The sequence below is a fragment of the Podarcis melisellensis genome, assembly GCF_964234715.1.
Source record: "Podarcis melisellensis genome assembly, chromosome: 16".
Classification (NCBI taxonomy): domain Eukaryota; kingdom Metazoa; phylum Chordata; class Lepidosauria; order Squamata; family Lacertidae; genus Podarcis; species Podarcis melisellensis.
In genome coordinates this window covers 18429461-18444298 of record NC_138533.1, presented here as the reverse complement: position 1 = coordinate 18444298, position 14838 = coordinate 18429461, and the positions used below count along the sequence as shown (strand labels likewise).

At 47.0% G+C, this 14838-nt stretch overlaps 2 protein-coding genes and 1 long non-coding RNA gene across 3 annotated transcripts; 1 reads left to right on the top strand and 2 right to left on the bottom strand.

Moving 5' to 3' along the window:
• Nucleotides 1-546: 546 nt before the first annotated feature.
• Nucleotides 547-4187, bottom strand: BGLAP (bone gamma-carboxyglutamate protein). The gene is made up of 4 exons (XM_081892857.1): nt 4004-4187; nt 2863-2910; nt 2101-2161; nt 547-953 (listed from the first exon to the last, which is right to left on the bottom strand). The coding sequence occupies exons 1-4, from the start codon at nt 4062-4064 to the stop codon at nt 812-814; spliced, it is 312 nt and encodes a 103-aa protein (XP_081748983.1). The 5' UTR covers nt 4065-4187; the 3' UTR covers nt 547-811.
• Nucleotides 4188-4299: 112 nt separating this feature from the next.
• Nucleotides 4300-9434, top strand: LOC309359334. The gene is made up of 2 exons (XR_014163818.1): nt 4300-8296; nt 8662-9434. It is a non-coding gene; the product is annotated as an uncharacterized lncRNA (long non-coding RNA).
• On the bottom strand, nt 8936-14007 carry PMF1 (polyamine modulated factor 1). The gene is made up of 5 exons (XM_081892856.1): nt 13813-14007; nt 12613-12718; nt 11859-11959; nt 10789-10984; nt 8936-9749 (listed from the first exon to the last, which is right to left on the bottom strand). The coding sequence occupies exons 1-5, from the start codon at nt 13974-13976 to the stop codon at nt 9699-9701; spliced, it is 618 nt and encodes a 205-aa protein (XP_081748982.1). The 5' UTR covers nt 13977-14007; the 3' UTR covers nt 8936-9698.
• Between the last annotated feature and the right edge of the window lie 831 nt (nt 14008-14838).

Below are 14838 nucleotides of genomic sequence, written 5' to 3'. Positions count from 1 at the left end.
GTCTTTTCCCACTTCACCTGGCTGGCTGCCATGTTATCCAAGGACAGAACAATAGGCAAAGCAGGGCTGTGTTTGGGTGAGTTTTGGCTGATCCTGGAAGCTGCACACACAGAGGCATGTCTGCTCTGTGCTGGACCCAAATCTGTGATTTGGGGCTTCCCTGGGAACCCAGTGGGGAAACAAAATAAATGGGAATGCAGATGCTGTGAGCCTCTCCATCCTATGCTCAGGCTGTATTTATGCCCTTATTTAAGATCTATGTAACCAAGTCAGCCAGTGGCAGCCTCCTCCAACTCTCATCCAAAGATTACCACCACCAGAATATCTCAGTTCAGCATACAACTTCCCCCAAACTTAGGGCCTGCAGAAGTTTTGCACCTCAGCTCCCATCAGCCCCAGGGTACAGTGCTGGGGCTGTTGGGAGTTGTATTCCAAAATTCTGCAGCTCACCAGGTTAGGGAAAGCTACAGAACCACATAGGACAGCACCACGTAGCACCAAAAAAGCATATCATGTACATAGCTCAGTGAAAGAAAAGAAGTGTGCTTATGTTTTTAAATTATTTAATATTTTCTTCATAGAACACCAATTTTTAAGCAAGCATATTACAGAGGCAACCAGAAAGCAAAGGCACAGTAGTTACAAGCCGTATCTGCTCAGGGTATTTCAAGGCATGGATCCTGCTGTGGATCTTAAGAGACAAGGACTGCGTAGCGCCAAAGCGAGTAGATCCCTCCCCCCAGACGCTGGTCTCTGAGCGGGACTCTCCTCTTTTCTGTCCCACACACTGGGCGGAATTTGAGCAGGGTCTCTATACTGGCCCATAGAATTTCCTGTAAGCTTCTTGGAAGCCGATGCTGTCAGCCAGCTCGTCGCAGTCGGGGTTCAGCTCACAAACCTCTCGCAGAGGCTCAAGGGGGTCTGGGGTTGGGGCAGCACGGGCGTTGTAGAACCTGCCAGGGAGCAACAGCCATGGTTGGAGCATTTAGCAGCTATTTTGGGCTATATCAAAATGTTCTCAGTATGCCAAAGGATATCCACGTATACAAAACTTTAACTTAGCAAGATACACATTTCTTAATGCAAAAATCCCCATTAAAAATCTTCAACGTTCATTGTAAAATTTCTCCTAATTTTGCCCAGTATACATTTTTGCAAAACATTTGCAAAAACCTAGCGTAATGATTATGCACACTTTTACCCTAGTATATGCATTTTGTACACATTACACTGCACTCTGGAACTCCCTGCCTTTTTTTACTTCAGACAGGTACCTCCACTGCACTCTCTTCAGTGCCTGCTACAAACATTTTTCTTCGGGCAAGCCTCTCCAGATATGTAGAACACTGACATGTCTTTTAATCTGTTTTTTTAGCTTATCATAGATTTTACATTGTTTTGAATAGCTGGATTTGACTATTTTTATTGGTAATTTTATTGTTTTTATTTGTTAGGTAAGCTGCTTTGAGGGTCCCCCCCTTAAAAGCAAGCAGCCGATAAATTCAAATTAATGAAATTAATTCACTAACTAATTGGCTGGAGGACTGCATTACAAAATTTGAAGAAGTGCGCATTTCAAAAAACAGCTTTTTTTCAGAAAGTAGGTCCACTTTTAAGCACCAATGGAAATAAATTTCTTCACCTCCACTAGATGCCAGGGCAGGGGCTGAAGATTTTGGATTAATTGCAAAGTTACACTCCCCCCCCCCCCGAGGAGTGAATAGGAACAATTGTGTCAGAGAAAGCAAAGAGCTGCAAGGTGAGCAGACACTGTAGGGATAGGAGCTAAATCTACCCCTTGTTCCATTTCCCACCATTTAGTCCTCCCCTCCAATCTGCATAGTCCCACCTCTTCATATGCATACTCTTCCCCTGGGTTCTGTTTCTCCATCACACTGGAATGCACATTTGACGCATCCAGCCAATCCTTGCAGCAGAGAGAGTAACAGCTGCTTTACAGAGCCCTGTGCTGACATTACCTGAGTAACTATTCTCCTCCATCCAATGTTTGGGACCTCCTGGAGGCATTCTCAAAGGCACTAGGAGGCCCACCCCCACCCCAGATTTCTAGCTCATGACAAGTTGCGCATTTATCTTTACCTGTCATAGTTCCTCTTGTGTCTCTTCACTACTTGAGCACTGACGCGCCTGGAGACAAAAGCTGCAAGAGGAAAAGTCGCATATTTTATCAACAGCACTGCCTCCTCCCTGCCATCAGTAGGGCTTGTGGCTCAGGAGCAAAACCAAGGATCCTGACAGTCTCCGTTTTCATTTTTAAAAGCAACATGATTCTAGCCCTCATTGTGGAACAGAAAGGGAAAAGAGAGATTTCCATACTTTTAGAAACATAAGAAGCTGCTGTGGTCCATCTAGCTCAGTATTGTCTACACCAGAGCTATCCAGACTTTTCAAGTTGGGGACACACTTTTTGGATATGCAACATTTCACGACAGAGTAATTCAGTTTTACTAGCAAAATTGAGGTTAAACTAACCCCTTTCCAGCCCTGGAAGGAGTGCGGGGAGTGTTTGTGCGACACACTGCAGCCGACACATTAACGTGTCGCGACACACAGTTTGGAAAGCTCTGGTCTACACTGATAAGCAGTGGCTCTCCAGGGCTTTTGATAGCCTTCTCCCACCCAGCTCTAGTTGAAGATGTGGGCAATTGAACCTGAGACCTTCTGTATGCAAAACACATCACCACTCAGCTACAGCTCTCCCGCCTTCCCTCTATCCCCCCTCACCCCCCTCAAATTTTACAGGTTTGCAAACCTAGGTCACTTCTACAGATATAAGTCTTTTTGAAGCAATTATCTAAAAATAAAAAAGCAAGAAAGGAATAAAAGTGGAGATAAACTGACCTTCAGAGCTGGGTGAGTCGTTGGCACTGTTGGAGGGGGCAGAGTCATCTGGAAAAGGAGAAGGGCAACTGCTGTGAGCAAAAGGCTACTTGCCCCTTGGCCAAGTGAGGCATCAGGGAACGGTGGTAATGCCTGTCACCCAAGGGCACGGTTTGGGCTTGAGCACTTCCTAAGAACTTCAGCTTTCAATGTAACAATGTCATGCTTGAGACCGAGATAAGCTTGGTCAGTACAGAGGAAATGCCTGCTGAAACTGCAGCCAAGGGAAGGGTCAGGAATGATAGTAACCTTTATCTATTTTATTTATACCCTACCGTTCCTCCAAAGAGCTTGAAGTGATGTACACACTTCTGCCCAACAACCCTGTGAGGTAGGTTAGGCTGAGAGACGGTGGCTGACCTAAAGTCACCCAGGGGGCTTCATGGCTGAGTGGGGATTTGAACCCTGGTCTCCCAGGTTCTAGTCTGACACTCTAAACACTACACCACCACTGGCATGGAGGGGGAAGAGAAACGGTGGGTCAGCTTTGAAGGCAGAAATGAATCTGAAGTGATGATGGCATCTCTGGGTCCTGACCGTTATTCTTTTTCTTTAAAAAGCTGGCACACTCTGGAAATACTCACCATCTTAAAACTGATTTCTCGTCTAAATATTTAGCTTTGCTCACATGTAGGTGCATTGAGGGGGACGCAGGTGGCGCTGTGGGTTAAAGCCTCAGCGCCTAGGACTTGCCGATCGAAAGGTTGGCAGTTCGAATCCCTGCAGCGGGGTGCGCTCCCGCTGCTCGGTCCCAGCGCCTGCCAACCTGGCAGTTCGAAAGCACCTCCGGGTGCAAGTAGATAAATAGGGACCGCTTACCAGCGGGAAGGTAAATGGCGTTTCCGTGTGCGGCTCTGGCTCGCCAGAGCAGCGATGTCACGCTGGCCACGTGACCCGGAAGTGTCTCCGGACAGCGCTGGCCCCTGGCCTCTTAAGTGAGATGGGCGCACAACCCCAGAGTCTGTCAAGACTGGCCCGTACGGGCAGGGGTACCTTTACCTTTACCTTTAGGTGCATTGAGAAGACTGGACTTCGATGGCACCTGCAACCCCATCTGCGGCCACATAGAGAATCATAACCCAGAGATGGTTTGGCCACTTACCTGCTTGGCAAAGGCAGAGCGTGGCCACTGCCAGGAAGCTCACCAGAATCAACTTGTTCATCTTGATTGATGCTGTTTGCTAGCGGGGAGATGTTCTCTAAAGGTCTGGAGATGCTTGCTTGCTTCCTTCCTCCAGTTGCTTCTTGCAGTGCCCTTCCTGGGTCTCTGCTCCCGATTTATACTGTTCTGGCAGCCCCCAGCCCCCCCCAGCCCCCTTGGCAGGAGGGACAGCCCACAGGACCTCCTCCTTCCTCCTCGCTCCAACCTCAGAAGGGGCAGGAAGCCAGGTCTATTTTGGAGCCCATCTGCTGGGCAGGAAGGCTGCCAAGTCCAAGCAGTAATTGTGGTTTGGGGGCAAGGACATCATCTGGAGAAGGCAAGCTCACTGGCCTGCAAGGGGCAGGGCAGGATGGACGCCACAGTCAGACTGGGAAGCTGTGATGCTTTTGCAGCACTGGGAGTTGGGGTGTTTTGGGGACCCAAAGCTCAAGAAGGAAGGCAGCTACCTAGATTTCATGCTGTTGGGTGGCTAAAGGTTTCAAATCAAAGCAGACTGGGGACGCAATATATATTGGAAAGCATATTCGAAACACATTTAAAGCACATGACTCCCCTCCAAATAATCCTGGGAAGTGTAGTTTCCTTCCTCATAGTGTTACCAATTTCTAGCACCCATAATAAACTACAGAACCCAGGATTCTTTGTGGGAAGTCAGCCTGGATAGCTCAGTTGGTTAGAAAGCAGTGCTGATAGCGCCCAGGTTGCAGGTTTGATCCCAGTAAGGGACAGCTGCATATTCCTGAATTGCAGGGCGTTGGACTAGATGATCCTCAGGGTCTTGTCCAACTCTAAAATTCTATGCTTCTGTGTGTTTTACGCTGAATAAGCTTTAAATGCAGTGTGTGGATCGAAGATTTGACCTCCTGGTGTGCTGCAGCAGCTCAGGTGCAAGCAGCGAAGCTCCTCTTCAGCTGTCGCTTTGGTCATCAATTCACATGCCTCCAATTATTATTCCCATAAAAGGTTTTTGGTTAAGAGACAGTGCAATGCATCAGGAAAGTCCCCAGACTGAATCTTGCCCCTGCTATGAACTCACTAAGAGTTTGTGAATGGCAGTGAAGCCAGCCTCCTGCTTAAGCTGTAGGTTTTACAAGATATGGTTAGAGATACGGTTTCACTAAAATTGGGCGAAGTAGGGCTTGTGGGTTTGAGGCCCTCTTCCTCTCTGCAATCTGAGCACTGCACAGAAGGTGGATTTAGACATACCACTCTCACTGTCTTAATCTCTACTTCATGATCTTTAAGGGCTGTCGCAAGGCAGATAAAAGCAATTAGTTTGGGAGGTAAAATGGTGCCGAAGCATTTGGATGTTTCTATTCACATAACTTCCTATAACCCGATTCTATTCTTCTTAATTGATATAGCACCGTGGAACTTTACAAATAACAGGAAGGTCAGGGCCATGCCCCAAAGGCTTACAATCTAAAACAGACACAAGAAACAACCAACAGAGGAAGGGGAGAATGGAGGCACACAGGTAAGCAGGGGAGGCATATGTGGCTGTTTCAATTGCATGTACTTTGGATTGGCCAAAGGGTTAGGGACCAAGGTGTGGATGATCCAAAGGCTTCCTGGAAAAGGTAAATTTGGAGAAGGGGCTATGAAAGGAAATAAGGGAGGTGGTCACACAAAGATGTTCCAGGAGGGAGTTCCAGGCATAAGAGGCAGTGAGAGGAAATGGGTGGAGTCATTTGAGGGAACAAGGGATTTTCAATGAGAGAGGGTGGCAGCAATAGATGAGTGAGGGTCACAGGATGGGACCTCTCTAGAAATAAAAACAGAGATAGGGAGGCACAGAGGGTCCCAAAGGTTCCAGGAGCAGACACAAAACCAGTGCAAGGAAATAAGGGATGGGGAGGGCATGGCATCATCGAAGTAACAAGGAGGTCAATAATTTTGGCAGCAGAGCACTGGGTGGATGTGAGGGAATGATGGTGAGACAACAGGAGGCTGCAGTCATTGAGAGCATATCCCAGCCAGGCAAAAAAAGCACTTAAGGATAGTGTAGAGCAGGGGCAAGTGATGGGCATGGTCTGGGGAGTCTAGGAGGCTGGAAAGAGATGCTTGGAGGACCACATTCAATGCCTGGGAAAGATATTTGGATGGTCTAGGAGCTGGCTTAGGAGGGCTACCTACACAAAGTCAGGGGGCAATAACAGCAGCTTGCAAGCAGAGACCAGACCTAGGAAATAGGCGCACAGGCAGTCATCTTCATTTTCAATGCTCTTTTTGTGACACGGAAGTCCTTTCCATGTAAGGACTGCGCCTCACCCTTAAAGAAATCTGCCCCTAAAGAAAGGAGATCTGGCTCTGAGCCAAGAGCAACTCGCAACCAGGGGCAGAGGAGGAAACAGCCTGTAAGCCTGTAATTTACCCACAAACTGCAGAGATTTGTGGGGTTTTCCTTTCCATGCGGATGTGTTCAGGGCCAAAGAGAAACCTAAAGATTTAATTTGCCCTTGGCTCTTTCTTTTCCCTCATCCGATCACAGCAGGCCACATTGCTGAGCTCCAAAGCCCCAGGATGGCCTCCAGATCTGGGGAGAGGAAATGGGACGGGGTATTCTGCCCTCACTTGCCCTGGATACAAATCGCTAGCAGACGCATGGGAAGAGAACCATGCCAAGAAAGCAGGCTCTCTCCGGTGCCACGTTGTACTGGATTCATGTTGCTTTGGGGCTGTGAAAGGCCACCCCTATTCTGCTCCAAAACCAGGCAGTCACAACACTGGGATGGGGCAAACAGCATGGAATTCTAATCTCCTAAAAATAAATAGTTTTTGCATTTATGCAATGCTTCAGAATGCTGAAAACACTGCACATCCCACCATGGGAAGGGCCATAGCTTAGCGGCAGAGCACCTGCTTTGCATGCAGAAGGTTCCAGGTTCAATTCCTGGCATCTCCAGGAGAGCCCTGCGGGGAACTCTTAAGAGACGTTGCAATAATGAGCTGGATGTACAAATGGCATGCTTCCTACATTCCACAAGCATTTCAAGAGGCCCATAAGATCAGTATTATCCCTGAAATGCAGACAGGATTTTGCTGGTGCATTGAAGCCAAGAAGCAGCAGCTTGTCTTAAGAAGATTTCCCAATAGTCCCCCCATCTCACCCAGAGAGGTAAGAACTGCATTCTGCTTACGCCTCAATATTTTACAGCTAGACCTTATGCTTAGAACAGATGCCTCAAATTCTAAATATCAAGCTTCTAAACCAGGCACAGGGAGTCTGTAACCCTCCAGATGTTGGTGACTACAACTCGTATCATCCCTGACAATTCAGCATGTTGGTTGAGGACGGTGGGAGTTGGAGTCCAGCAGCATCATATGAACTGCAAATTCCCCATCTGTGTTCTAGTTATTATGGCTAGAATGGACCCTGGAAATGTCCTTGCTAAAATCTCAGAAGTCAGGGATCACTGGGTATTGTTGCCGGGGGGGGGGGGGAATCTGCTGCCATCCCCCTTCCCCTGACTAGCAAATACAAGTTATAGGGAAAATATATTAATGCTTGCATAATGTATACGTGTCACAAAATTCAGCTACTTTTGGAGCCAAATATGCTTGGCCTGGAGGCAAAATTCTAGAAGTAGTGAGGAGCCAAGAGCCCTGACTATAAACAAGCCAGCATGAGATGAAATGCCAGCCAGCAGTGAACCGGTTGCCCTGCAGTTTGTTTGCAATGACAAGCCTCCAAGTTTGTGGCATTCTACAGGAAACTTTTAAGTTTTCAGCACTCCTCACATCCTCCGTGCTGGTTCCTGAGTTCCCAGTTGCTCCCCGGCTCCTGGAACTGCATCTGGAAAAGATGAGGCTGACTCGAGGCAGCCAAGACCTCTCCTAGACATCCCACGCTGGCCACAGGGAACGTGGCGCAAGCCAAACAACAAGCACTGCTTGGCATCCCGCTCTATATTTACAGTGTAATCAAGGAACCCATGTTTATACAAGAAAAAGATGGGTAACTGGGTCGACTTTACATCCAAACACAAACATTGTATCTAATTGGGAGCAGATGCTGGCATGTATAATAGAGACACACCCTCGTTCTCTAGCCTCAGGGGACTGGTATTCCATCGCTCCGGGAAACCCTTTCTGTATGGATGTGTTATTGAGAAACCTGATCAGTTCTGCCACGGAAGTCCTGCCTGTTGCAGTGCATTGTGGGTCCTATTTAACGCACACATTCAAATGGGACTTGCTTTTAGCCCATTGGTAAGCAAAGCATAGTGGTACGTGGGTGGTGCTGTGGGTTAAACCACAGAGCCTAGGACTTGCCGATCAGTAGGTCGGTGGTTTGAATCTCCACGACGGGGTGAGCTCCCGTTGATCGGTCCCTGCTCCTGCCAACCTAGCAGTTCGAAAGCATGTCAAAGTGCAAGTAGATAAATAGGTACCGCTCTGGCGGGAAGGTAAATGGCGTTTCCGTGCGCTGCTCTGGTTCGCCAGAAGCGGCTTAGTCATGCTGGCCACATGACCCGGAAGCTGTACGCCGGCTCCCTCGGCCAATAAAGCGAGATGAGTGCTGCAACCCCAGAGTTGTTCGCGACTGGACCTAATGGTCAGGGGTCCCTTTACCTTTAAGCAAAGCATGCCCAAAGCATACCCAACACATTTGCATTGCAGGGGGCTAGCAACCAAGAATTTCACCAGAAGAAAATGGGTGGCGCATAAAGCAGATTTCTACGCACTCTGACTGCTGCTACAACTCAACCTAAGCAAAGCCCAGCTGGATCAGGCTAAAGGCCCATCTTGCCCACCACTCAGTGACGGGGAAGACTCAGCTCAGTCACAGCAGAAATATATTGCATAATTCACTGCAACTCCAGCTTGGGCAGATGGCAATATTTGTGTTGAAGAAATGCACGGCAGAAATTGTAGCAATACTTTAATGCAGTTTCAATCTGCTTCAAAAGTTACATGCGCGCGCACGCGCACACACACACACACACACACACACACACACACAGTATTTCATAGGAGAGGTTTGGTTGTACTTGCTTTATACATCAGTAATTAACAAATGTATGCTTCCTTCAAACTAAGAAAGAGGTGCTGCTGCTTAGGTCACCCCCAAACACCCCAATGATTCTGCTGTGAACATGGGCTGTTTTGTGGCAACCTTACCGTTGACTCACCAGTGGCTGAGCTTCATTGTGGACAAGATGTAGATGCGAGTTTTTGAGAAGTGTTAAGTAGGAACATAAGCAGGGAAGCAACTTACAGAAAGAAAAGAGAATCACTGAGATGCAATAAAATCTGGGAGAATATTGCAGTGGGAAGTGACCTCCGCCTCAGTTTCCTGATGAGGATTTCAAGGGCTCAAATGCACCTTGACAAAGGGAAAAGGAAGGGTCAAGCAGCTGCAAAAAGACCCCCCCCCGGCTTGCACAGTCCAGGGTGTGGTCATATAGTCTAGGTCTAGCAAAGACTTTTTTAATAGTCCAGCGGCAGGATTGTGAAAGCAACACTCTGCAAGAATTGGAAACCAGTGAGTCTCACACTGCAGCAGACTTGTGAGGCCTGTTGGTTCTACCTCAGAGCCTATACAAGTCCTGGGCTGGGAATCCTAGTCTTCCAAAGCACCTTTTCAGTTGAGGCTCCATTCGTGAGGAGCCAGCAAGGCTTTGCTTCCTTGCTAAAGCTCATCAAGGCTGCTCACGATCTGCTGACCTTCTTGAGCAACTGCCTGGAAGGGAAGAAGGAAAAATCATTAAATGCTAGCGAGAACAGTCTTTCAACATACCTCTTTCCCATTTGTATTGCCTCTGTTAGATTGTAAGTCCGCAGGCAAGGGCTGCCTTCTTAATGATCTTATGTAAGCTTCTCAGGGATCCTTTTTGACTCCTTAGCAGGGTAAAAATGCTTCCTTCTAGGTTCTGGGAAGGGTCTGAGGGCAGTTTTGTTGTGGCTTTGGTCCTCCCCAGCAGGGTGGTCCTTTAAATGTTCAAAAACTTGAGCTGGTACAAAATGCTGTGACCAGATTCTGCTTTTACAAGCAAACCCACAACAAAATGTTGCAGTGTGTAAGTGTGCAGTCTTCCAGCCAGCCAGCCAGCTAAGCCCTTTTCCAGGACACTCCACTCCACCCATTTCCTCCTCCTCCCCACGATCATTCTGTGTTCCATGACACACTGAGCATGCTCTGTTCTCATTATGGTTTCTTTTTCCTTCTGAAAATTTGTAACTTTCTAAATTTGCTCCAAATCAGCCAGTTGCCTCCATCTTTATGTGTGGATGGTACTATTTTGGTTACAAAAGATCCGCATTTGGAGAATGACTCCTGTATACGAGATTACTCATGAAGACTCCTCTTGCCACAGTTGCCCTACATAGTGCAGGACTGTGATTCTTAAAGGATCATCTCATCTCCTGTGAACCTGCCGCCCATCTCAGGCCTAACTTTGTGTCCCATTGCCTTTAGTGGTACAATTGGCAGGGACGTGTGATAATGCATTTTTGGTCAGAGAATTCAGGTTGTGGGACTCAATTCTATGACTCCTTTCCTGGAGAAGTCTTGGTTGGCTCCTTCTTTTGCCCATTAAGCCAACTGAGAACACCACATTCATTCAGCAACGATTCCACCTGACTGAATGTTTCTCATCAGTGTTTGAAGACAAGTGTGGGGAGGAGGGTACATTTCTCTTCTCCTTCCAGGCTGTTGATGCACCCCCAGGCAAATTATCCTGCTGCACAGATGGGCATGCTACTTGCGAGGCTCCACTTACCTGCCACTCTTCCTTGCTCTTTCTGATCTCCTCCTGCAGGTCTGCAATTCTCTTCCGACCAGCCAGCACTGCTTCAGCCAACCGCGAGTTCGCCTCTTCCTTTTCTTTTATGGCCTTTTGTAGGAATCTGCGCTGCTTCAGAAGGTACGGCACAACAGCACTGTGGACGTCTTCCTCTGGGATTCCACTGGGACGCCTGAATTCAATGAAGGCGTTAACAAGAGGGATGGGCAATCTCAGGCCCAGAGGCCAAATATGCCCCCTCCCTCATGGGACTCACTATCTGGTCCTCGAGACCCTCCTCAGGGCACATGCCTCACCAGTCCCACTTGCCATCCCTCTCAAGTGCTGTGAGTAGAACAAGCCTATTGGACAAATGTAAACTTTACATTTGTTCCTCCTCATGCTTTTGGCTCTGGCCCTGCCCAGCGTGGGCACGTGGCTCCCGAATGCTTCACAGAAGGGGGAGTGGCCCTCGGTCTGCATTACAGGAACAAGGAATGAACTTAGAGGCAGGCAATATAGGAAAGCATTGAAGTTACCAGCTTTTAGAATGTGCCTGTTGATATGTGCAACATCTGCACACTGCTGCAGAAGTACTGACAAAACACTGGTGCTGCCACGGGTGTACTCTGTGCCTTATCACAGAAGGGGCTGCAGCCTAGCTTTTCATGTAGGAGGTCCCTAGCTGCTCAGTCCCCATCAGTGAAGCAGCAGTAAAATTGCTAGTGCATTTGCAAAGCTAAGCAGGGTATGGTATGGTTTTCAATTGGATGGGGGATTGTGTTTAGAGATTCATGCTCTGCATGGGGTTAGGGTACCCCTTTGGGTCACTTCCAACTCTACAATTCCATGACCTCTAGCTGTCATGTGTGAAATGTGTGTAGAAGCCATCTACCAGACCCCAAACAACCAAAGGTTGAAGGCGGAGGGTGTGTGTGTGAAGTTGCCCTCTCCCTCTGCTTCCCAGCTCTATCTAAATGGCTGCTGTGAAAAGAGGCTGCCTGACAAGACAGACCTCAGAGTCAACCCAGCCAGGCAGTTCTTATGCCAAGGGAGTCACGCCTTACCATGCAGGGGTACTCCTTTTCTTTGCTTCTTCCACAAGTTCATCTAGTGATTTAAAGAGCACACTTAGATTCCCTTCTTCCTTCAGGTCCTGGATCTCCTCCTGCACAAAAAAACCAAGACACACAATCTCTACATATAACCTGAGAATGTAGTATTGAGTTTAATTTTTACACCTGTAACATCTGATGCCTCTCTGAGATGTACTGCCGAAGGTTCATGCGTTGGACACACACGCAGGACCCGAATCCAAACTATTTATTTTAGTTGTGGCTGTAGCTTTGAAAGAGATTTGATTTAATATTCTTAAAAAATTAGGGACAAATTGCAGCCTTTTAAGCACAGCCAACAAATAATCCCACCTCAAACATTAAAAGGCCTTTGACATATCTAAGGCCAAGACTGCAAGAGGTTTGCAATCATCAATAACGTTTAAAAACTTTTCACAACAAGGTCTCCCTCCCTGTAGCAGATAATGTGGTATGAATATGAACTTCATTACCATTGTCTCACTGGACTTCGCACACTCACAATCATCCTGTTTTCACGTTAATATCATTTGCTATTTACTATGTTGCAGTCTAGTCACATCACATATGCAGGACTGAACCATCAAGCTGGTGAATGAAGAGTTCAGTCCTTCCAGGTTTACTATTTATTTAAAATGAGAAATCTCCACCCTTTTCTGAAAAACAAGAACTACAGGCTGCACTGGAACCTATAAGGAAGGGTTTTGTGCTTTTCCTTGGCCCTTACCCGAAATGAGGTTTGCAGGTGGGCAATAAACTGATTGTAAACACACTTGGTGAGTTCAGGTTGCACTTTGTAAAGACGACTGTAACACTTCGCAAACCTATGGTAGCTATAGGTAGAGAAAGAAAATGCCATTAACATTTTAAAAACCCTGCACATTGTTTCTATTATCTATGCACTAGGATGCATAATCAAGAACTCATTTCTATATATTCTTGCTCTTTTTTGTCCTCTCCTTCCTTTCCTTTTCACTGCTAAAATAGGATTTTAGTCAAGAAAGATACCTAATTTTCTAACATGTAAACTTTTCATTTTCATGTTTATCCAAGCAGGATATAGTTGATGTTGCATGATTCAACATTATAAATTAATATGTTTTAAACATTTACGGTGTTTATATTCAAAACATTTCCATTTTTCTAAATCAAAAACACAGACCATATTTGTAATTTTTCATGTTATACTTCTTCTTCACCAGAAAAGAGAATTGGACTGGGTGGCAACTCCAGACTTTTAACAGAAAAAAGTTTGACACAGCAGCATCACCTCTGACCATGGAAGTTCCATTAAAGGAGACCCTACCCCATAGCGTTTATCAAGCCCTTAAAAAACTAATCTAAGCTCATGACAACATCGTTTGTGTTGCCATTGTACTCATTTAACACTAACCTTTCTGTTGTACCTCATCCTGTGAACAAAAACATTCCAGGGAGATGCCCTCTGTGCCTGGTTTTTAAATGAATGCTGAAAACTTTTTTATTCCTCCAGGCCTGTGGAGAGTACACCACCCACAATGAGTTACTGGTCTTTGTTTTTAACTGTTTGTGCTTTTATTTCATGCTTTATCTTATTTTTACCGTTGTAAACAGCTTTGATATATTCTAGTGATATGGCAACAGTTTTTGTTGTGTTTTTTTTTTTTACATAAGTCAAAGAGCGCTGGAAGAGGCTTTCTGCTCGACTTTGCTTTAGCGCATCCCAGCCTCTTTTCTGCTCAGAGCATCCTTCCGTCTTTCCACAGCCAGGCTCCCTCCAGGCTGACTACAATTCCCATCAGCCCCAGCAAACTTCAAGAGTTAGCGAATTCCACGCAAACAACTCTCGTGGGACCTTTCCCACTAGATCTCGCGAGGCTTTCTCCTCCTCATAACACCAAGCCAACTATCGCGAGAATTGCCTTCTCCCGCTTTCGCCAAGCCTTACCTGCCCGTTTCCACAATCTTCCGCAAGGAAACGTCGACGATGTAGTCCAGGAGCTGCTCCCGGCTGGGGTTGCTCGGAGGCTCAGCAGCAGCAACAGCAGCGTCGGCGGCGGCTTCCTTCTCCCCGTCAGCGGTACCCGCCACCTCAGCCACCTCAGTCGCCATTTTGGGCCCGCCACAAATCCAAACCTCTCAATAGCGCCGCCCACTGATGCCCACGCTGCTTCCGATTGGTGGAACGAGGCAGTTTTATACGCTCGGCCCCACCCACGTGATTTGTGGTCACCGAAGAGACGGTAGGACCTAAGCTTTTATTTCATTGGACACGGCTTCCCGGCATGTCCAATGAAAAGCCTTTAACGTAGAGCGAAGTACAATGCCGCCCCCTACTGGCTAGTTGTATATGGCATCACTGATCGGCGTGAGTAGGGCTGCTTGGCAACTTGACTATACAGTACAGTATTATTATTTCTTGCAACCTCGCTAGCACGGTATTATTAATTCTTTAAAAGCACCTATAGCTTTTCTAAGGAATATAGGAGACTAAAAGCCAAGACATAGTCAAATAACCTTGAACGGCCCAAACGGGAAAAAGGAACGGCGAGAGAAAGGGACACGGAGATCATTCAGGTGCCTGTAACTAAAAGTTGTAAAATTGACCTTTCAGTGGCTGGCTGGAATGGCCAGTTAAAAGCAGGCCCTGCCTATGATGGCTTTAAAAGTGAAGTGGGGCTCTGAATGGCTTGGGTCTACCTTCAATGTTCCAGGCAGTATGCCTTTTGAATACCAGCTGCTAGGAATTGCAGGTAGGGAGGGTGCTATTGCACTCAGGTTTTGTTTATGGGTGTGGTTGGGCACTGTGAGAACATCACACTGCACAAAACAGCAAACTAACAAAAGAGAGCATGTGAGAGGGAAATCTCAACATGCAAAGGAATGATGGAGAGCAAGAGCCAGAAATCTTGGATTGGCACTGTGCCTCAGTAAATTCATTGACTCAGCTGCCCCAGGACCCCCAAGTACCCCC

What these genes read in the sequence shown, in the direction of transcription:
- BGLAP (XM_081892857.1), bottom strand. Translation starts at nt 4,064, where the DNA reads ATGAACAAGTTGATTCTGGTGAGCTTCCTGGCAGTGGCCACGCTCTGC. An exon ending in CGACTCACCCAGCTCTGAAG is followed by an intron (nt 2,162 to 2,862) that starts GTCAGTTTATCT and finishes TTCCTCTTGCAG; the next exon opens with CTTTTGTCTCCAGGCGCGTC. An exon ending in CACAAGAGGAACTATGACAG is followed by an intron (nt 954 to 2,100) that starts GTAAAGATAAAT and finishes GCTCCCTGGCAG; the next exon opens with GTTCTACAACGCCCGTGCTG.
- PMF1 (XM_081892856.1), bottom strand. Translation starts at nt 13,976, where the DNA reads ATGGCGACTGAGGTGGCTGAGGTGGCGGGTACCGCTGACGGGGAGAAG. An exon ending in ACCTGCAAACCTCATTTCGG is followed by an intron (nt 11,960 to 12,612) that starts GTAAGGGCCAAG and finishes TTTTTTGTGCAG; the next exon opens with GAGGAGATCCAGGACCTGAA. An exon ending in AGAGCAAGGAAGAGTGGCAG is followed by an intron (nt 9,750 to 10,788) that starts GTAAGTGGAGCC and finishes CTTCCCTTCCAG; the next exon opens with GCAGTTGCTCAAGAAGGTCA.